Source organism: Lytechinus pictus, chromosome 8 (assembly GCF_037042905.1).
Source record: "Lytechinus pictus isolate F3 Inbred chromosome 8, Lp3.0, whole genome shotgun sequence".
Classification (NCBI taxonomy): Eukaryota; Metazoa; Echinodermata; class Echinoidea; order Temnopleuroida; family Toxopneustidae; genus Lytechinus; species Lytechinus pictus.
In genome coordinates this window covers 10,232,701-10,256,504 of record NC_087252.1, presented here as the reverse complement: position 1 = coordinate 10,256,504, position 23,804 = coordinate 10,232,701, and the positions used below count along the sequence as shown (strand labels likewise).

The 23,804-nt window shown below is 36.8% G+C and overlaps 2 protein-coding genes across 2 annotated transcripts in view; both read left to right on the top strand.

Moving 5' to 3' along the window:
* Nucleotides 1–5,633: 5,633 nt before the first annotated feature.
* Nucleotides 5,634–15,654, top strand: LOC129266817 (uncharacterized). The gene is made up of 4 exons (XM_064103559.1): nt 5,634–5,852; nt 6,283–6,337; nt 10,512–10,700; nt 12,166–15,654. Exons 1-4 carry the CDS (start codon nt 5,850–5,852, stop codon nt 12,507–12,509), a joined length of 591 nt encoding a protein of 196 aa, XP_063959629.1. The 5' UTR covers nt 5,634–5,849; the 3' UTR covers nt 12,510–15,654.
* Nucleotides 15,655–16,586: 932 nt separating this feature from the next.
* The window catches only part of LOC135154861 (uncharacterized), a 13,152-nt gene continuing 5,934 nt past the window's right edge, over nt 16,587–23,804 (top strand). The window contains exons 1-2 of the mRNA XM_064103080.1: nt 16,587–16,695; nt 18,152–18,207. Coding sequence (XP_063959150.1) covers nt 18,156–18,207 — 52 coding nt within the window. The 5' untranslated portion in view covers nt 16,587–16,695; nt 18,152–18,155. The remainder of the gene's footprint in view (nt 16,696–18,151; nt 18,208–23,804) is intronic.

Genomic DNA, 23,804 nt, shown 5'->3' with positions numbered 1-23,804 from the left:
ACAAGTGGGGATTACACGTACATGTATGTACACCATCAATCAACTCTTAATATTCATGAAGATATGCATAGACCAAACTGTGTCACTAAAATAATGCAAATCTTTAAAATGCCATAACTTCGTTATTCCTTGTTCGATTTTGATTTTCGATTTTGCAGTATTTTGTTTGTCTGATTATTATCTGTTCAGATCATATTTTCAGCCTGGTTGACCCCTTTACTGCGCATGAAAAGCGTTGAAATAATCGATATAAGCCTACTGACATGAAAACATGGAAAGGGGTATTTTAAACACTCACGGTTTGTTGGAATTTATAAATAAAATACGTACTTCGATAATCAAACATTTTGGCTATTCGTCATTTTTTAAAATCACGAACAGGATGCGTAATCTCGATGAAACAAAATAATAAAAATAAATCGCGATTAGATCATATAGATTCCGTTAATAATTTATGTATTTGTGAATTTTTAGCCTTATGTTTCATTCACCTTACTTTTTTATTATTCATTTCCCCATTTTATTTTGGCTTTTGGCAAGCGGCGGGATTCCTCGTAACCCAGAGAACTCATCCTGGTTACGGGACTGCGATTGCTATATTTTGTTTATTGCCAGAAAATTATAGATGAACTGCAATTCTGTGGCCCGGTTATTCAGTTTTCTCATTCCAACTTTGAACAAGAACGACAATAAAATTACAGTTTCCGTTTCCTGTTATGTTTTTCACATTTTCTTTTTTGGGGGAGGGGTAGCAAATTAAGCTATGCGTTCCACATTTATCTTTATTTATTGAAAAAGGTTATACGAATACCTAAATATGGATTTTCCTAAGCTAACAAATAAATACTACAATTTGTAACTTAATTTAACTTCCGTAACGAAGATTGATAAGGGTAAATGTCACTTGAGGATTTGATGGTAAAGTATCCTGGGATTACCAGAATTGGTCATGCATTGCTTAGGATCTTGCTTATGATTACTTAGGGCCAGAAACTTTTAAGATGAACTACAATTTTGTGGCCCGATTATTCGGTTTTCTCATTCCAACTGTGAACAAGAACGACAACAAAAATGACAGTTGTCCTTTTCCTGTTCTGTTTTTAACATTAAAAAAAAATGGGGGGGGGGGGGGATGGGAAAATTAAGCAATGCGTTCCACATTCATCTTCAATAAATAAATGAAAAATGTTATACCAATACATTAATATGGATGTTCAGCTGCTGCTGCTGAAGACTCAGCTCCGTTGGGCAGGACACATCTCAAGAATGGAAGACCATCGCCTGCCCAAGATAGCCCTGTACGGCGAACTTTCTACTGGCAATCGTGACAGAGGGGCTCCAAAGAAACGCTTCAAGGACATCCTGAAGAAGTCCCTCGGTACATGCCATATCGATCATTGCCAGTGGTCTACTCTGGCTGCTGACCGTGCTAGCTGGCGACATATAGTCCATCAGGCTGCCTCTTCTTTCGAGGAATCCCGAAAAGATCACCTGAGGGAGAAACGTCGCCGCAGAAAGAATCGCGAAGCCTCAGCAGCCACACCAAACGTGACTTTTGACTGCGGCCGCTGTGGCCGGGCCTGTCTATCACGTATCGGCCTTGTGAGTCACATGCGTGCCTGCAGTCGACGTGGACTGCCTTTATAAATCTTCGTTCGCGAAGCAAGCCAAGAGAATATGGATGTTCTTAAGCTAACAAAATAAGTATTGCAATTTGTAACTTGATTTTAACTTCCGTAACGAAGGTTGACATGGTTAAATGCCATCGAGAGGATTTAATGGTAAACTATCTTCGGATTCCCAGCATAGGTCATGCATTGCTTAGGATCTCAGGTTATAGATGAAAGTTATTTTAAGGTTGCCTCATTCAAATTATGAACAATAAACTGAACGAAAGATTGCAATATTTTTTATGGTACTTTTAGTTAAATGTTATTTGGTAAAATCCTGCTTCTGAAAAACAATATTGAATATTTTTTCTATCTTGCAAACATTTTGGCTTCAGTAAATAAAATTGTTGATACCACACTGAATCTAAATGGTGCGCATTTCTATTTAATCATTTCAAAAGTGATTTAATTGAGTAACATAAGTGAGCAATGCAAACGATTAACCTCCGTAACATTGATATACAGTGCTCGAGTTAATCCGGTCAGTACTTCAAATTGACGCAACAGCGACTTGCCCCTTTTCTGTTGCCACTTTCTCATACATGGTACTTTCACAATATCTATTTTTCAACCCATTCTGTAGACTTAATTTTTACGATTTTTTCCCCCATCAATTGTAGCATTTTTCTGAGAATGACCCTCCACCATTTTCTGTAGATCTGAGCAAGCTCAGTATTATGGAATCAGTTGTTGCTGTCCTCTTTGCTAATGGAAGTAACTGTGTCGTGGATGTGTTGATAATCGATAGATTTAATTCACTGAGTTATGTTTTTAAACAGATTTTATAAAATGTTTAATATATGTTTTATAAAGTGTTTTATTGATATATTTAGGTTTGAGTTTAACAGTTTCAAAGTATGTGAAGTGAATGATGGGGAAATGTAAGTAACAAATGTAAGTAACAAACTGAAATACTGTACTAGGATATGAGATTCAGAACCAAGCATCTAAAAAAAATAAATGAATAAAAGGGCTCAAGAGGTTATTTTCAGATAAAGCGATAAAACTATATTGTGGATACCAATTTTTTAACACTAACGGAAGGAAAAAATTCAAACTGGATAATAAATGAAATCATAAATGAATTATATATGAAAAACAGCCAATAACCACATTCATTTTAAATATATGAATATTGATGATACTGGGGTAAACGTCACATGACCGTTTACCAAAGGTTAGACGACTTGAAAACTAGATCATATACGGCACCCTTTGCGACAGCGCTAAAAGAAATATCAAAACACCATTTACCTTGCCACTGTTCGTTTATCGTGTATGCCTGAATAAAAGGTATTTTATGACGAAAATTTGAACTTCATGAATAAACTTTGTAGAATACATGTATCTGTATTTATTTAGTTTCTATTCCAGTAAATGCCGATAATTGACATTGAAATGTTTAGTGATCCCTGAAAGTAGAGTTCTTAAATCCACTTCACTATTCTACTGCAATTTCTGAAAAGTGTAAATACGGTACATTCATTCATATTTGTGTTTTCATCAACGAACAGTGCAAATAAAAGAAGTAATAGTCAACATAATGACGTATAACACGTGTTTTCTTTTTCAGACTAAACCTTCAGTATATAAACGTTATTACTAACAGGAAAGTCATGGAAGTAGGTCTACATTTCCATATCTTCGAGCTCTAATTTAAATTTTAGACAAAACGTCTCACATACTACAATAAAGCGAGTGTGAATTTTATGACTTACCAAGGTAAAAGTAGAAATGATTGACCTGTTTGCCCCCTTTTTTCGAGAAAATTGCTTGTAGTCTCCGCAGAAGAAGGTACTGCCAATGATAGAACTATCGATATTAGTAAATACGTTTCATATCCATGGCGGGTTGTCCCAGCAACAATAATCATTGCTCACTCGATTGAGTGACATTATTGTTCCGTTTACATCCAAAGAATAATGATAATAATAATAATATAAAAAACTTCTTGGGGGTATGAAATGGCGAAGGAGAAAATTTTCAATTAGACCGAGGAAGCTGAAAAGAAAGAAAAACAAAAGCAAAGATTAAGGTGTGTAAAAGAAGAAGGAATCCCGTGGAACAAGTTTTCTATCGTGAAACCGAACGAAGGGGGGATCAACGAATTGAAGTGTCCTAAAGATATGAGTGTTTGAAAGTTTAGGACACCAATGCTTTGTAGACGAAAGAGATGCTTCAATTTTCAATTGGAACATGATCTGTGCAGTCCAGTCACACCATGACCCGAGGAAGCTGGAAAGGTAGCACCCCAAAGCCCCCAATATTTACCTGAAGAGTGCTGCATTATTTAATTAATATACAGCCAGTAAAAAAAAACTGACGGGGAATGATTATTCATTAACCTATCACGCGTTTACCTCATTTGCTAACAAGCACACGTCGAAATATAAGCCAATCAGAAGTAAAGCACCGGCGGTCGGCTCATAATCATGCATATGCATAATACAATGTAGCTAGCCGCGGAGCTCGGAGACCGATATCGAAATACTGTTCAGGTAGATATGATAACATTTATTGCATGACCGTCAAGTTGGGTAAATATGCAATTTTTTTGCTGAAAGTTGTAGTATAGCACGTATAGGGAGTCTACTTCAAGGATCCGACGGGTGCCACTTGGGCACCCTTGGTCAATTTTGTTTATTGATGTCATAGGCCACGCCCACTTTTTACATACTTTATTTTGTATGATAAACAAGAAGATCAAGGTATGTGACTCCAATACAGTAGCGTACCTAGGATTTTCCACAGGGGGGGGGGGGGGGGGGAAAGGCAAAATCGCCTGCCCAAAATGTGAAATTTGACAAGCAAAAAAAAAGGTCTTCAGTCACAAGTTTGTGGACAAGAAAAAAAAAGTCCTCAACAGGATATAAAGGGTTTCGTACCAGAAAACAAATTGACAAGCAAAAAAAAAAAAAAAAAGCTCCTCAACAGCTCAACATGATAGGAAGGACATTTCGCACCACATAACAAACTCGTCGGGGGGGGGGGGGGGAATACGTCCCTTGCATGGGTTGTTACTTTAGGGGTGGGGGACGCGCGTGGATATTCCCCCACCCCCCCCCCCCCCTCCCCCGCTTCCGCCGCTTATGGCTGTTAGGCTGACCGTAAGCGATACGTCTGATCTAGCGAAGAATACGCATTGTAGCTGCGTTAGAAGCGCAGCCACAGTGTTCAGCATAACAGCAAAGGCAAAAACTGCAGCCTCCGCATAGATTATAGGCTACCCCCCTGGAAATTTGGCTATTCTCCAGACTCAGATTCAAACTTTTAATCAACAATCGGGTCTCCATGTAAAGACTAGCACATACGAAACTTGCTTTTTTCAATTCAGGCAAGAGGGCCTTCGGTACATAAATTATTATAGGCTGCACATTCAGACCGTTAACCGAGTAAGGGTTTCCACAGCAGAGTAGTGACCCCTGCATATGGACATATTTAAGAATTGGATTAATTTCTATCAAATTACTTTGATGTAAAAGCAGACTTTGCATTTTTTTTAATAATGATTTCTAATTTGGCAAATATTGGATTACTTTTCGTAATTTCATGATGGTCACAGCAGACCCGAGGAACAAACTAAAACGTATGAGCAATCACGTTTTAACCTTTCCCGTAGATTCGTGGGAGTTTTGTTACCAGTGCAAGCAGTTTTCTTTTGTTTGTTGGTGAACCGGTGTCCATCCACTTTGGGATTTTTTTTGGGAAACCCCCGCTTTTCATATAAAAAACTACAAAAACGAATATGGCACATCTCAAACACATTAAACAAAGGGTATAGTCTTGGGCAGTTAGCGAAGGTCAATACAACGTGTGTAAGCACATATTTTTTTTTCACAAAAGGAAGAACAAACGCAAGAAATTTAAGTAAACCATACAATGAATGGATCAACTAATAATGGCATCGATGGCATAAGAAAAGTAAACAAACTAAACAAGGAAAACTGTTTCGATGTTATTATCATAGGAACGCAAGAATATTCAGCCAATTAGATGTCATGATTTGAATCCCATTTAATATGTGAAGTACAATCCCTGGCAGTGTGACTTCTTAGAATGACTTGTAGCGGTCTTTCCTGATTATTTCTTCCCAATCCGGAGCAGAGTAGATCATCTTGATCTTCTAGTTTACGAGGTCGACATTTGTCGTGTTCCGGTAACTATATAGCTCTAATAAACATGGTAAGTCAGTGATGAAGCTGTTTAAACTTTACCACGTAATTACCCCTTTTCTCATATTTTACTCTAAATGACTTTTTAGATACCCCCAGCTGACTTAAATATGAGTACGTCATACATATATAATATTAGTTTGATCGGTCAATATTAATATTGGAAAATTTAAAATGAATAAATTATATTGCTCATTGAATGTTTATACCTATAAGAGGTTTTTATAATACTTGGAAGCTCTTTCCGTAAAGGTTACATCATGATCAAATACTTTTGATTGCTCTTCGTTAAAGAAGTATTATGATTTGATTTATGTGCGTTCTTCAGGTTGCCGCATTGTACATTGATTGTTTTCATAACCACTGATAATTTAAAAGATTAAAAATGGAAATATCAAAATTTCAGTTTTTAATCAAATATATTTTGTTATATTAAACAGATGCTTCCGACACCTTTGGCAGTTTTAGTCATGATACTTTCGGTCTCTTACAGAGGTAAGTTTCTATCAAATTATTTTATCAGTTCATTCTAATGATTGTAGGCAATCGTGCATATCAACACAACTGATGGTCTGTACAAGAATCTTCCGATGTTACTTGTTGAATTCGTCATGGAAGGCACCAATATTTGTTTTGTTTTGTCTACTGTACATATGTTGGCATATATAATCGGAGATTGACGTTATTTCATGAATGGCACATGTTACTTTAATTCTTATTGGTGTTTTTTTTCTTGTTATCCATAAATTTATAACCCTACTCGGGTAGGTAAATATTTTTTTTATTTATTAGACCTGTTAAATAGTGTTTTTTCGAGTTATGTAAATAAACTAATTTTTCTTTTTAATGATAATTTTTCAGATGTGTCATTTCTTTGAATTTAGGAATACATATTTGCTATCAATCAACAATTTTAATTGTAGACTTTTATATCAGAAAACGATTGCAAAGTTTTAAAATGGAATTCAAAATCAAATGACTTCAATATGAGTTGAAGATCTTTTATATCCTAATTCATTTGCATTTATGATAAATCCAATAAATTCCAAGAAAGTATGCGTAGATGCAAATCGTGGATGAACAAAACTTTTACGAAAATAAAAATGAACGCAAAATTTGCGAAAAATGTCTTTTTATGAGTAACTGGTTCTAAAAATCATGTTGTGTCAATTTCTCTAAAAGTGAACATGGACTCTTAAAATAAAATGGTCAAAATAACAAAATCAGCTGTGTAGCTGATATGACTAGTCATAGTTCTTACTATGCCCTAGTTTTAAATGACTCGTAAAGTTTTACTACAAAATAGTGATATACAACAGTTGCATCCAGCTCACATTTTCATCTCCCCCTCTCCCTCTCTCTCTCTCTCTATATTATATACACAACACAAAATGTAAGTCCCCCTTAAACAAACATCAATAATTTCCGAACCAATACGAGTTTTTATATATTTTACATGCAGTGAGCTTGTAGGTAATGTTATAAGCTACCATCTGAGTAAATGTTATGGACGTATTTTACATCATGCTTCAGTGAGCACCGTCAGAAGGCAAAACTGTCACTTTTCAAAAGTCACAAGCCAAATATCATAACTTTGATTCCATTTTATTGGAACTGATTCCCCATTCTCATCATGAAAAATAGTCAGAAGGCTTGTAAAAGGTACTTTCTAAAAGACGATACTACTTTTTTTGCTAAATTTCGCGGTTGAATAAACACAAGTCCAAATTTGCTATAATTCGAATTTTACACATTTTTATCAATAAAAATGATAAAATATGATAACAGTTATTTTGGGGAAGAGTATCTTCAAAAATATTCATCGTTTCACGGTTCAATGAACAATTATTGAAAACAAAAATGTGATTTTCAAAAATCATAGGCAAGTATTGTTTCATTTTGGTAACTGAAACTGATCTTTTATCAACTTTTTTGTTATGATCATGACCAATTAACATGCTTCAATGATTCAAAGGCGTTTAATTAAACATTCACGCTTGAATGAACATGTGGAATGTTATTAGCTCTATTTTACGCTATTGGAAAAAATGCAATTTGTAACTATTGATATCTGTCACAAACCTCCTTGCATGGTTCATTTGATTTGAATTTTATGAAAATCCCGATGTTTAATGCATCAGTGAGCACACAGTATTCGAAAATTATGCAAATGAGAAGAAATTTCAAGGCCTTGGCCCCACTCTGTGTCGTATCGAATTGTTATTTTGGTGCGCGCGCCTTTTGGATAATGTTACTGTGAAGCCATGTGCGAAGTTTCATGAAATAACTATTGGCAGAAGTAACCAAAACCGTCCATGAAACAAACCCTTATTACATATTTGTTAAAATATTAACTTCCTCTTTCATAGAATTGTGTACATTATGGGTGCATATGTTTAAGAATAAGTAGCCCCTTATTCAATATGGTGGAACTTTTTTTCAAGGCTGTCTTTACCAATGTCATTTGGCAGTAATGTTTATCAACCTATGGGCAGAATTCTGTGCAAAAATGAAATCGATTTGTATATTTATGGATGAGTGAGCACGCATCAAAGTGGGAAAATTGGTATTTTCATTGTCACAGACTAATTTAAAGGGTAATAAGGTGAATATTGGGGGCAAATTCGGTTTTATCATCCATCATTTCTATCACCGCACACTTTCCGAACTTTTAACACTTTCATGGTTGAGCGAGCACATTCGAAAACTCTTTATACTGTATTATTTTCTTAACAATTTCTCATGATCACTTTAATTTATGGACAAATCAGGGGTGGATCCAGAATTTAAAAATGGGGGAGGGGCCTATAGTCTGGGGAGACATCAACATTTTCAAATTTTAATATGACCTAACAAGTTGTAGAAAATACTACCAAAAACCCCTATGATGATACTTCACAATACAGGGGCCGCGGAATGGTTTTCAAAGTGTGGCGGAGGGGCTTAGCTAAAAGTGGGGGTGGGGGCTGACCATGCAAAAAAATCACAATCGTATAGTCATTTCTACATTTTTGTACATGCTTTTGGAAAAAAAGTGGGGGCCCCTAGCCCCCCCCCCCCCCGATTTTGCAGCCCCTGCAATATTGTGCTCACTCAACCATGAACATACGATATCAAAATTATGTGTGGAGTGGCTAAATGATGGATAGTAAAACAGCTTTAACGCCATAAAATTCACCTAACAACAACTTTGTATTTGCACAACCTGAAAAACGACTCTTGTGACTTTAAAAATGGTCATTTTTAATTCAATCTTTGATTACTCATGCATGACTCAACCGATCAATCTCATTTTCCCTAGGAGTTGCTTAATGAGTGTAGAAAACCACCTACGAAATATCATATCTCAAAATAATTCCGTTCAAAAGTTACATCAATTTGATTTAGGGGGGACTTACTTTTTTGTTGTGTATATATATATATATTTGTATATTATATCTCCTCTCTCTCGCTCTAAATATACACGTAACTTACAGTGACATTATCATTATTTTTTCTTACTTTGTGTCCTTCATAAAGGAAACCCTTTTCGCACACAGCAAAAACTGTGGTGTTAACCGGTGTACATAGAGGACCACACCAGTTATTTTACACCAGTGTTAAATTGGTGGTGTTAATTTTACACCTATAGGTGTTATTACAACACCTATGGTTGTTACATTTACACTCTTTGGTGTTATGTTCAATCTCTAGGGTGTTATTTTAACACCTCAGGGTGTGGTCCTCTATTAATACCAATTGGTGTCCGTTTTAACACCACATTTTTTACACTGCACATGCGTTCACAAGTATAATCTATTAATAAACTGGAAAAGAGACATGTACTTTGGGTTAATTACCAAACTAAAGATATGCTTTAATGAAAACAAAATAAGGCTTATTAATGTTTCCTCTTTCCTGCCAGCTTTTTAAAATCACATTTAGAATAGAGGAACGGTACAGAGGGACGTCATAAGCAACACCTTATTAGGTTTTTCAATTTAAGAACTGTAGAATAATGCCTTTATCATAATTTGTGGTTTGTTTCATGATATAAATTTTGATAATAATCCAGCAATGTCAATCAAAAATTCAATAAAACCTGAATGTGAATATCATTATTATTATTTATTCGGCATTTCAGAATACATGAATTACAGTACAATACAAATTACATAAACAATAGGATATACGTGATATAATACAAAGGACCTGGAATAGAGATGAAGGGGCTGCCTAAAGGTTAACCTAATTACCATGACCCACAGGTCTACCTTCCCGCACCCCTTTACCTCCATCCAGGTCAGTATATGAATATAAAAAGAATATAAATTTCCGATGAGGTATCAGTGTTATTGGCTCTCTTATTAATTTAACATACTGACGAGGAGGTGCATAACAATAACCGTTTTCATCATGCGAACGCTTTGCAAGAATGAACAAAGCGTTAATAACTTATGTACACTTTGTTTTATATAACTTTGCAAATTTGGTTTAATATACAGTGTTGTATTTGCTATTTTTGTATTTGTTCCAATAATGGATTTAGTAGGTCCATGTTCGCGAATCAACCAGTTTGGGCGTTGGATTTGAGCTTTAAAACTGTTCTACTTTTGTGGCGCAAATATCCTCAAGTTGATATTGCTTTCGTTTCATAAGAATATTCTAATCGTCCGATCTTAATCACTAGGGGAGGCAATCACCTGCTATCGATGCCTGAATCTGGCATCAGGAGACGATGTACTGCAGACTGGACAGGCTTCTTGTGAGGGTGGATCGTATGGAGAAGAAGTCGACTGCCCGATAGGTCCTTATTTTCCTTCTTTTGACCTGGGATGCACGTTCCACGATGTCACCATTCGATTCATTCTCAATGGAGGTGAGAATCATTATTTATGCGTGAATATGCTTCGATCTGCTGTCCACCCATTTATCAATAAAATTGATAATGGCATGGATGTATAACGCCACGCACCGCGAAAATATGCCCATCACGCCAGCACCTTGGCATCATTCAATTCACGCAGTTCTTAGTAGTAGGACCAAAATTGGTTTGACCCCCCCTCCCAACAAAAAGTACCGTGCTAGTAACTTTGGAAATTCAAGATATTGGTATAGTTGAAAACGTTTGATCGGTATTCAGTGGTTCGTCTTCGCTATGGTCTTTAATAATGATTATACCGATGATCAGAATCGAAGAGCAACACCCGGGGGGGGGGGGGCACTCAGTATATAATGTATAGTGGGTATGTGCCGCGGAGGGGACCCCATTTTTACACTCAAATTTCCGTTCCGAGGCATAGCATTTTTGTCTTATTGAGAAAAAGAACAAAGAAAGCCGTTCCAGAGCATAGCATTTTCTTCTTCTCGAGAAAAAAGAAGAAAAAAATCCGCTCCATGGCTTCGCATATTTTCCGTTACGCCGTTCCGGTCGCAATTTTGGTGAAAAGCGGCCGCAGCTCGCTGTCCGACCATCGTCTCTGCGCTAGCGCGCACGTCAGTCGTGCCGCCGGGCTAGCCGCATGTACGTTCCATAGGGATGCATACGCACTCGCACGCAGGCGACCCGTTCCAAGGACCCCCGTTTTCACAAACATTTGTAGTTCCGAAGCCCGTTCCGAGGACCCTCCTTTTACATTTAGCCCGCTCCAAGGCCCCCGTTTTTTGTCTCGCCCGCGGCACACCCCTACCACTTTTTTGGTCGAGTGCCCCCCCCCCCCCCGGAGCAACACATCTCTTTTTAGTGCAGTAGATGTCTCGAGGCTAGTTCAAATTATGTTTTGTCACACCCTTACTATATCATTAAAAGCAATTTCGCCTGTCAGCATTTTGGCATATTAGCTATATGAAACCACAAATATTAGTGCGCCACCACCCTCCCCCACTCGTCCATTGCTTACAAAAAAAAACACAGATCTGAATGATGAAAAGGGAAAAAATCTCATGAGCAATGTCTAAGATAAAAAAGGAGTCAAATTGTGACCTATTTAATTTTGCTCCCATTTCTTTCCCTTAGGGTAATAATTTGAACATAAATATACTTAAAATCTTGAAAAGCATTCAAGAAGAGTAATCAAAGTGATCACTAATTTGACGTTAATTACCTCTGATAACATCCAGCAAATAAAACGAAAGATGTGTACAACTCCATACCTGCATACCGCGTGTGTGAAAGGGTCGAGACCGATTCTTGGATTCTGGGTTGCAATAATGATAATACAGTTAATGTGCAAGTTTGTTCACTGCAAACATTGACCACAACTAACCATGCTAATCATTGTTTAATTTCTTAGGAAGTAATTACTTCAATTCACACAACCGTACCTGTTTTATTATTTACACAGAGGAACACAACGCCTCGTACCTATCACGCGATTGTGCCATCGTTCCTTCATCCGACGGTTGTTACACTATCGATGAAACACTTGAACCCATAGTTGAAGTAGATTTAATATTCCTAGAAAACAATCACAGCTATTGTTATTGCAACCACAACCTCTGCAATGGCGACTATGACGTGAGCAACGCTCCAAACCTTGACCCAGATGACATGACCGGACCGAACGGGCCCAATATAAACCCCACTCGGCTACCTCCTGTATCACCAACAGGAAGTGCAGTTGCAACATCGGCTTCCAAGACCCTTCTACTGTCATCAATAGTTGCCATTGTCTTTGACCAGTTGTAGGATCCTTTATAGGGTTTGTTTGTATCAGTGCAAGGATAAAATACATCAAGTTTAATCTTATTCTTTTTTTTCTTCATATGGTGATAAAAAAAACTAAGTACACAACAACACATCTAACTTTTTTTCAATGGTTAACAATGTTAACTGTACAAATTGTGTTATTAGGCAATTTGTAAAGTACATGCAGGGTTTATTTCAAGAAATTATACATATACCATTTATCTCAAGAATTCATCAGTATTGGTCCTGCACAGATTAAAAAGAAGTTAATTTTGACTTGAGATAACGAATAAGAGCTTCAGGATTAAGGCTCATGGATGGCGACTCTTTTGGCTTGACCATGATCTGAGTAATTGGGAACGGTGTCTTTCAACAATCCGGTGGATTCACAAAACGATGCGCCATCTATCAGTTGTCAGCGGACAGGCTTATTTCTAACTTTTGGCTCGACATCACGCGCAGGTTAAGCGCAGTCAGCGCATATAGTGCTGGTGTAGAGATGCTTAGGAAATGAAAACCATATAACAAGCGGAGAAAGATTTCACCGAAAACTCTAAATTTTGCAAATAAATCTGCAGCAAATTTCTCTCCCACCTCCTAGACCCTGATAAACAGCATAATTTTAAGCAAACCGACCGAGCCGCGTCGGTCAGCCCAACACATCGCATGCATATATGCACAATAATATGAAAGTGCGCTTCACTGATGTCGATTTCTTCTCATGATGCATTGCGAATTTCGGCCAGTCCGCTACAAACGGAAGGTGATGCACCGCATTGTAAATTAATTTTAACATCCGTCTAAATTGTTGACTTCTTCACACCGAAATTAACCGTTAGAATTGGAGTAAGATTTATAAGGAGAGCGGGATAGCGGGGACGTGTTTCTATTCCTTAAAATCGCATCCAATGATTAACAGGGTTTGTTAGTAACGAGAGAGTGATAACAAGAAGGAGCCATTTCGTCTAATTAAATTACAAATATGCAGAGCTCACATTATGTAGACATGTGGTGCACTAAAGTAAATAATATTTCGGATGTTTAATTAAACCAGCGAAACTTGCAGTGGTCGAAATAAATAAAGGGGATCATTCACCCTGACATTTTGTTTTGTAAAAATATCAGAAAAATAGTAAAAAAAAGGCCAGTGTTTTGATTATCCGTGATGACTTTTTTTTCCTTTAAGGAGTGGGTGTAAAATGAGTTGTCTGTTGATGTAGTTAAAGTACGGTAAAATTCATTTTATTTTATTTTTTAAATGAAATTTCATTATTATTTTTTTATGGAAAGCTGCTCCTATGTGACGTCACAAATGAAAAAAAAAATAAACTTCTTATAATTTTCTAAAAACCTTTACGAAATATGTATATACATTCGTAAAGTGTTTTTTTTATTTTGATAAATTTTCCAAAAACCTTTACCAATTTTTTTCAATATTTATTTTCTGCTATTTTCACAATACAATTTTCGTCAGGGTGAACTTCCCCTTTGAGTGCAATCTCTTTCTTAAGGGGCTTTCACAATTGCTCCTGCGATCGTTTGCGATCATTCGGTCACGATATATGTTGCACACAATCGCAACGGTTATAAGCAGTCACGTCACCATTTGTGAAAAGGGCTTACCAATAAGTTATTTCCTCCCTGAAGCTTTATCAAACGTAATGAAAGAAAACATCCCGCTGAGAGCAAATTTGAAATCCTTTTCATCAGGGCCCCGTATAGTGTGTTTGATCCTTTAAACAACATAAAGAACAACACCTTCATAGTCAATCGCTTATACCCTTGTCCAACTGTCACGGAAGTTGGCGCCACGTTCGTGAAGGATCGCACTACAGTGCGTATCAAAAAAAAGTTTACACTTATAAAAAATCCTGTAAATTTATACATTTGTAATATTATGAAGATTTTTCCACATTTTAATATTGGTACAGATCCATTTAAGCAAATGACGATATAACTGTCGAAAAATATTTCCGCTTGAGTGAGCACCACTTACTTTTGAAAAGTTAATGAAAATTACATGCGCATAACTTTGAAATAGTTATGCGAATAAAAGTGACCTTAATCATGAAGAACACGTTGAATTTAGCTAGTAAAATTGATTTAAAGATATCTTTTACCTTTTTAAAGTTGTTTCCTTGCCCAAAACACTTCGAAAAGTGCATTGCGCCCTACCCCACTCCCCCACACACCGAGGCAATCGTGACGATATTTGCTTTACACTGAGCTGTGATTTACGTGAAATGGCTTAGGCTTGACTTTCATTTTGTTAACCATTGTCAAGCTTGGAAAAGGTGTGGAGAAACAAGTATTGAATAACAAATGAAATGTAAACCCACTTTTAATGATAAAAACTTAGTGACAAAATGCTATAGATGTCTGATATAAATTTTTGTTCAGATTTAGTTATGTCCTCAGATCCAGCTGGCACAAAAAGGGTGAAGGTTGTGGTTACTAAGTGTTGAAACTTCAATATGGGTGGCAAAATTGTTACAAAACGCTTGAATGAATGTATCTGTGTTATTTCAAATGACTAAAAGTGCAAGGAAAATGTATAAAAAATGTTTCGCAGGGTAAATTTGATATTGCTTTTTCCCCTTGACACAGCGTGAAAACTAGCATTTCTGCGCAAACAGATTTCTGCGAGCTTTACAAAAATGGAAAGTGCTCACTCAAGTGTAACATTCTGTCAAAACTTTTACTTTCATTGGATAGATGAGACCCAAACCTAAAATTATATGTGAAAACATTACCCAGATATTGTATATTTTTCAATTCCCAGTGCTTTTTCAAAGTGTAAATCTTTTTTGATACGTACTGTATAGTTGGAACGAGGTATTATACCTGTCATATGATCCTTGAAGATTGCTCTTTCGTAGCTGATCGCGATAATTTGTTGAGCCATTCAAAAAAAATTTCCGCGATCAATACGATTACCACGACTGATGTATCTTATTATATATGATCTGATGAGGTCAATACGACTTCTCCACGATTAAGTACGCCGTGTGAATCATCGGCGCAAATCGTGATAGTCGGAATCAGGTATAGGCAATAATAATGTAACCTATCCAATACGAGATTTTTCAGAGATTATCCTGACAGCCATGAACAATTTCTTTAAATAAATTGAGAATTTATCCAATGTTATCATCATTTTTGCTTCATTTGTTCATTGCTTTCATTCACTAACGGTGTTTGTTGTGTGTGTGTGTGGCTTTGTAATGACCTCCTTCTGGGGGTATGAGTTTCTAACATTTACCCATCAACCGTTGACGTCCCCGGTCGCATGACCTTGCCGATCAATAACTAATCCCATTTCAAACTGTCTCATTAAGTAGATTATTATGATGAAGCATCATCATGGGAATAGCCATCTATCGGTCTTTTCAACACCGTACAGAGCTTGAAATTTGAGGTTCATGTTCCCGTTCGAAAAGAAAGTTTATTCTGGTTTACTAATACCTTGGTCACACTTGCTCTACGGCGGCCGTACGGCGAGTCGAAAACAGCCGTTTTATTCATTTTAATTCAAACCACCTATATGTAACTGGTACAAAAAATGTTAAAACGGCTGTTTTCGACTCGCCGTACGGCCGCCGTAGAGCAAATGTGACCGAGGTATTACTTTGTAAGTTGTGAGAGAGTTATGGGATGTTATTTAAAAAAAAAGTGGAATAGAGAAAGAAATCACGAGAATACGAAGGCTAATATTTGCAGAGTTAAGTATATTTTAATATGACGTCAACTGAGGCACTTGTGACCCCTTTCAACCAACATGGAGGTGGCATGATAAAGTGACGTTGGGGTGAATTGCAAATGGGTTCTGGAAGCCCGTACCCCATTTTCTCTCAAATTCTAAAGTGACCCCTAAAAACAATAATGACGAATAAGCTGGGCAATTATATATATTACATAAAAAACACATTTATAAAACCACTTGTTCGGGGTTGCCTCTTGAAATAATAATTTCACGACCCCCCTTGAAATGCTGCCAGCACAATACACCCCTTACCTATCCCCCTGATATTTCCATATTTACCTTCCTATAAATAAACATGATGAATATTTGAATTTGCAGACTATTTTCAGGTTTCGGTTAGTATTTGACTCTCTGACAAAGCTGAAACTTTCAAAAAAGCATTATCACCTACATCTAGGTTGTTTCTCAATCACCTAATTGAATGTAAGTACCAGACAACACGTATATTATGTTTTTAAGGTACATGTCAGTGTGAGAGTAATTAGCGACTTATAAAGTTTTGTATAAATTCGTAGTGTTGTTCTTAGAACGCGTATGCGTACTCGAGCGCTTTCATTTGAATTATTACAGCCGATATACCATGTAAACTGTGCATTGAAATTGTGGCCATACAGACATTAATACAATATTTTTATTTCTAACTTCGGATTTATTGGCTTAAAAAAGTTATAACTTTCCTTGTTGCGGTTGTTTTTTTAATCAAGTTTAAAAACGCGACGAGCAACTTTGTGAAGCAGCTCCCTACTTTGATTTTTACAGCTCAAGTTCGAGATCAAAACCTGGACGTTGTCAGTGTACCGACACGTAGCTGGCGTACATGTACCGTATAAATTCCTTATAAACTTAACTTAGAGCACTCGGACTTTATTTAAGCTGAGGGATCTGGCCGATTTACCCGAGGAAAGTTGAGGTCGGCCAGATATTAAATGGAAAATATAAGAACATGATATAACCGACTCGACCGTGCTGATTTTTTAATCCATCAATTATATCATTCAAAAGGTTAATTTTCGTTTCCTCTACAAGCATTTGGTCTTCTTCTCACATGCATACCACAAAAATGACAAAGGGAAAGCCCTATATTGGTATGATTGCCATTTGGTCTAAGCTACACTCCCTCCGCCATGTCTACGTACACTTTAAAAATGAAATGCTAATTCATCACTTAATGTCCTTGCATAGTGACTGCACTTTGAGTGCTGGTTTAGACATTCAAATTTGAATTAAAAAAAATCAGCACTCAAAGTGCAGTCCCTATACAAGGACATTAAGTGCTAAATTAACACTCCATTTTTTATAGAGTGTACGTATACCTTAATTTCTTATATGATTACCAATTCATCTAGCCATTTAGACTAAGTGGCGTTTGGCCAAGTGGTTATTAGACGAAATCGATACATGATCGAGATAACCTAACCGGAAATTAGACGAAATAGAGAATGGGCTAAATGGAAGTTAGACGAAATGGATAGTAGACGAACTCATGAATAAAAATTTGATCAGACCATGTGCGATGAGACCAAAAATGGGAAGTAGAATGAGGGGATGTAGACCAGTAATTCATGGGCCCGTCTTACAAAGAGTTGCGATTGATCGCAATTATGGAAAGCCAGCAAAGTCTACATATACAGTGCATGTTTACTCAATTTTTTTCCCTCTAGATATGAATGAATATCCTTAACTTCATTGATTTCATGACGGTTCGGTGCGTTCTCTTTTATTTACAAAGAACATTTTGCACATTTCATGTAGAAAAATTATGACACTGATGGATTTCCATAGAGTTACGATTGATTAGATCAATCGTAACTCGTTGTAAGATGGGGCCCTGTACATGTAATTGACAAATAACCTATCAGAGCAATCGTTTGTTTTCCAGCAAGATGCGTTCCTTGGGTCTACTGGTATTCACCGTCATCGCCTTGTCTCAGACAGGTTAGTAAGCAATCAAGATTTATAATATGATTTTTTTTTTGTAGCCATTTCACAAGTGTAAAACTAATACAACACATTTACACTGTACGGAATGAGCTCAAGATATATACATACACAGACGAATGCGAGTCCAGGGGCCCCGCATCACAAAGAATTGCGATTGATCCGATCAACCACAATTATGGAACGCCAGCAACGTCAACATCTAAACTGCATGTTAGTTCAAAATATTTTCTGTACACGATGTACATTTATTTATTCATCGTCTTCTTGAAAATTCAATGTGCTTCTTTTTGTTTAGGAAGGTCATCGTACAAATTTCCTGTTAAGAAAAAATTATGACGTCGGTGGAATTCCATATATAATTGAAGTCGATAGGATAAATCGTAAAATGTTTGCCCTGACAGACATATAATTATACATGCTATTCCAATAACATACCATTAAGTTGTTCAGGTTTAAGCATACCCCGGCAAAAAGAAGAAAAGTAGCAGGTATGAACGTAAATAAAAACACTTTAATTCCATCAAATTTGAATGTGAAGTTTGAGACATACAGTATTACATTATTTTTATTTCTTTAATTTCCACAGAAATGACATGTACATGAATGATGCAATGCCCTTTAGTAAGCCGATGATAATACACACTTGTACATTACCTATTTAATATCAAACAACACTGAAAACATATATATTGTTCATTTTCTCAAAGATGTAAAGGTAGTCTGATTCATCGTTGGACGCGTCATTTACTACTACTACTACTACTACTACTACTACTAGTAGTAGTTGGATTTATAAAGCGCTTTTTGCCAGAGGATACAAAGCGCTGCTATTATTATCCCAGCTTTAACTCGAGCTACCATCATCGTCGCTCAGTACATGCAAGGAATTAATCCTGCCGGGTACCCATTCACCTCACCTGGTCGAGCGCATCAGTGTGGATAAATTTCTTGCTGAAGGAAAACACGCCGTGACTATTACTATTACCTCAGTCACATTTGCTCTACGGCGGCCGTAGGGCGAGTCGATTTTTCTTCAATCTCATTCACACCATCCATATGTAGCTGGTGCATTTTTTAATCGGCTCTTTTCACTCGCCATACGTGCGGCCGCCGTATAAAGAGCCAATGTGACTGGGTATGAGTTTCGTTTCAATGAGTGAAGAGTATCTTTATTACCGAAGTCAAAAAATTAACCCACTATTGTTAGATATTAGGTGTTCATTCATAGTGAGAATAATCAAACAATAAAACACATGATTCTTATCGTTCTTGTTTTCAAAATATTAACTATGTATACACTTTTTAAAATTACGGTAATTATAGTATTCATGGAGCACCGATTATGTATACAATGGCGCATATTATGCATACGATTTCGGTCGATATAAACCTTTTGATGGAATATTCTGTACTTATACCTATTATGAAATACATACAGACAGAAGTTGAGAGTGCGATATATCATTAGTTCTCTAAATATCGTTACTCGTGGCCTCCAATATTTGATGAAATTTTTAAATTTTTAAAATTACGGTAATTATAGTATTCATGGAGCACCGATTATGTATACAATGGCGCATATTATGCATACGATTTCGGTCGATATAAACCTTTTGATGGAATATTCTGTACTTATACCTATTATGAAATACATACAGACAGAAGTTGAGAGTGCGATATATCATTAGTTCTCTAAATATCGTTACTCGTGGCCTCCAATATTTGATGAAATTTTTGCGCTATTGTTATGCTTGTTTGATTTGTTCATATTTATTCAATGTCTTGCTGGGTACTTGGGAACGCGTGATCTTTAATAAAAAAGAGCCAACAAACAAAAATATCAAACGATAGCTAGCAACCGGTTCTGCTAGACACAAATTTAGATTTAATGTCTCTTTAAGCGAAATAATTATATTCAAGATTGTTTGACTTCCAAATTACGCACAAATTTACAGAAAGAGACATAAATTCAAACTAAGGCTGAAGGAGGCTAAATTCATCGAAACTCTTCTGAGTTTTAAATGGCTGCCAGAAGATAACAATGAACATATAGGCTACGTGCCAGTTGTTTATGGAAGGAACTCACTAAAATGTATTGAAAAATATATTTCATTATAGGATGAGCGCATGAGCATGTACACATGCTTTTGCGGCTCTCCAGTTAGGAGCTCTTAATTACTTTATTCTGTTGCATATGATCTTTATATTGTTACTAAGTGAATATGTAAGTTGCATGGCATCAGCTGGGTAATTTGTAAGTTTATTATTTGATGATTTCATGTGTATTTTCGAAGTTACTTTTTTGGTGGTTGTCTATGCTTACATAGTATGTAAACATCCATGTTGTATGTATGCACCTCTATGCATCAATATACCTTACTGTGTAGCTATTGTGCACTGTTTACTTCAATGAACTTGAATGCCTAGACTGAAATAATCCACAATGCAGGCTGTTCATCTGGGACTATTCATCCTTCTGTGCTACTCTGCTAGTGCTATTGACTTTGTGGACTGCAGTGGACATACCATTGTACTTCCTTTGGGTTGTAAACTTTTCACTAGAAAACATTTTCTTAAAAGGAGGATCCCATATAGTGCAAACAGCAATGCCTCCTTTCAGTTGGAACTGCTTCATGCCGGCGATGTCCAGCCTAACCCCGGCCCAGACAAGCTACACGATGACACTCTACATGCTACAAGACGTCTTCATGATCATCCCGATGCTGTCTTCAAGTACACTCCAACTGAACTCTGTCTATGGAGAGACTTTGTCGCACCTCTTCCACATCATGTATGCCAAGCAATTACATCATATGGAATTCAGAAGACGATGCACAGGAAAATCAGGCGGGGAACTCGAGGAGGAAGAAAAAGGAATAGTCTTCAACATGCAAAGCAAACATCAAGCAGAACTTCATCACAATTAGACTGTCTTCAACTTTGCTCCATCAATGTACGCTCTGTTCGTAACAAAACAATCGCGATCAATGACTTTGTCAACGAAAGTAAAGCTGATTTAGTTACGCTCACGGAGACTTGGTTGACTGAGAACGACTCTGCAGTACTGCAAGAGTTTGTTCCCGCTGGATATCGGTTTCTCCATCAACCAAGGACTGGTCGCCGTGGCGGGGGTACAGGTCTTCTCTTCAAAAATCCTATCGATGCTCGTCAGGTTGCCGCTGGTCAGAAGGAATCATTTGAGTTTGCCGAGTATGATATTGTATGCAAATTGTTTCATCTTAAATTGATTAATGTGTACAGACCCCCATATTCAGAGTCTCATCCAGTGTCTGTTGCATCATTTCTTTCACAATTTAACGAATACATCCAAGATCACCTACTGTCCAATGTTCCACTCTTAATAACTGGTGATTTTAACATCCAAGTCGATGTAAACTCAACAGAATCAAAGTCATTTAAAAATCTTCTTGAATCACTCTGTTGTACTCAGTTTGTAAATTTTAGTACTCATTCTCAAGGTCACACGCTTGACCTCCTTATTTGTCGCCAATCTGACGATGTAATCGTTGGTCAGCCATGGCCATGTAAATATCTTATTTCAGATCATATTCCAGTCATGTGCCATCTCAACACATGTAAACCAATTTTGACTGACAAGATTGTGTCGTATCGTAAATACTCCCGTATTAACAATACAGTGTTTAACAAAGAGCTTGCAGATAGTATGCTATGTAGAAATGTACATGTATCACAAGATATTTCTGAATTGGCAAACTTGTATGATATCACACTCAGAAACCTCTTAGATAAGCATGCTCCCTTGGTTTTGAAGCGAGTAGTTGCTCGCCCTCATGTACCATGGTATACAGACGAGGTCCGAGAAGCAAAAAGGCAGAGACGTAAAGCAGAGAAGAAATGGCACAGAACAAGAACCGATCAATGTCTGAACGAGTATAAGAAAACTCGTAACACAGCTTTATATGTTTTAAATGCTGCTCACAAAACCTATCACAAAGACTTGATAGCACGTAACAAGGATGACGTCAAAGGCTTGTTCACCGTTGTTAAATCTCTGCTGAATGTCTCAAACAAACATCCAGTGGTGCCATGTAACATTGATAGGATGACATTTGTGAATGACATAGGAAAATTCTTTCATGATAAGGTTCTTAGTATTCATAGTGATATTCAATCCAATATAAATTTGATTGATGGTATTGATACTGATTCATCTGGTCTATCTCCAGCACCCGAAAATATTAGGTTTGATAAATTTAAACTTTTATCAGAACGAGAAGTAAGGCAACTTGTAATGAAGCTCACTAAGAAGTCTTGCTCTGCTGATCCACTTCCAACAAATATTATTATGCAACATATTGATGTTATACTTCCTGTTTTTACGTCTATGATCAATATCTCCCTGTCTACAGGTCATTTTCCTAATGAATGGAAAATAGCCCTAGTTTCACCTCTTTTGAAAAAGCCAGGTCTAGATCCTGAATTCTGTAATCTAAGACCTGTAAGCAACTTACAATATATTTCAAAATTGGTAGAAGGTGCAGCCACTCAACAAATCTTACAGTTCCTCAATAGCAATTCACTTCTTCCATCTAACCAATCCGCATATAGACAATATCATAGTACAGAAACTGCGCTACTTAGGATTAAGAGTGATATTCTGATGGCAATGGACAATCAGAAAGTCACTCTTCTAGTATTACTAGACTTAAGTAGCGCATTTGATACTATAGACCACACCAGACTTTTGGAAATTTTGCATAACTGTTTCGGTATCAATGGTGTTGCTCTCAACTGGATCAAGTCATACTTGTCTGATCGGCATCAAAAAGTTGTTATTGATGGTACTGTCTCAGATTCTTTCCCAGTACCTTTTGGCGTGCCCCAGGGCTCACGACTCGGTCCATTGCTTTTTGCATTATACACAAGTAGCCTTATTAATAGCACTCAGAATAATTTTCCTGAAGTTTCTTGTCATTGTTATGCTGATGACACACAATTGTATATATCTTTTAGGCCATCTTCTACCTCTGCAGACACAAGTGTTTCAAGGCTGGAACGATGTATCTGTTTCATTCGTAGCTGGATGCTCAACAATAATCTGAAATTAAATGATAGCAAAAGTGAATTTTTGCTCATCGGCACCTCACAGCAGATCTCTAAAATTAATATCAACTGTATAAAAATTGGAGTATCCAATGTCAAACCATCTGATACTGCAAGGAATTTAGGAGTTTATTTTGATACAAACCTCAATATGGAAACCCAGGTCACTAATGTATGCAAATCAACATATTATCTCCTCTATAACCTTCGGCGCATTCGCAAATACTTTGATCAAGAAAGCATCAAACTGGTGGCACATGCTCTGATTACAAGTAAGCTTGATTACTGCAATGGTTTGTTGTTTGGAATGCCTGATAGTCTCATTTCTAAGTTACAAAGAGTCCAAAATTCATGTGCAAGACTTATCTATCGTGTTCCAAAGTTCAGTTCCACTACACCTCTTCTGAGAGAACTCCACTGGTTGCCTGTACGTCAAAGAATTTCATTCAAAATTCTGTTAATTGTATATAAGTCATTAATCGGTCAAGCCCCACATTACATTACAG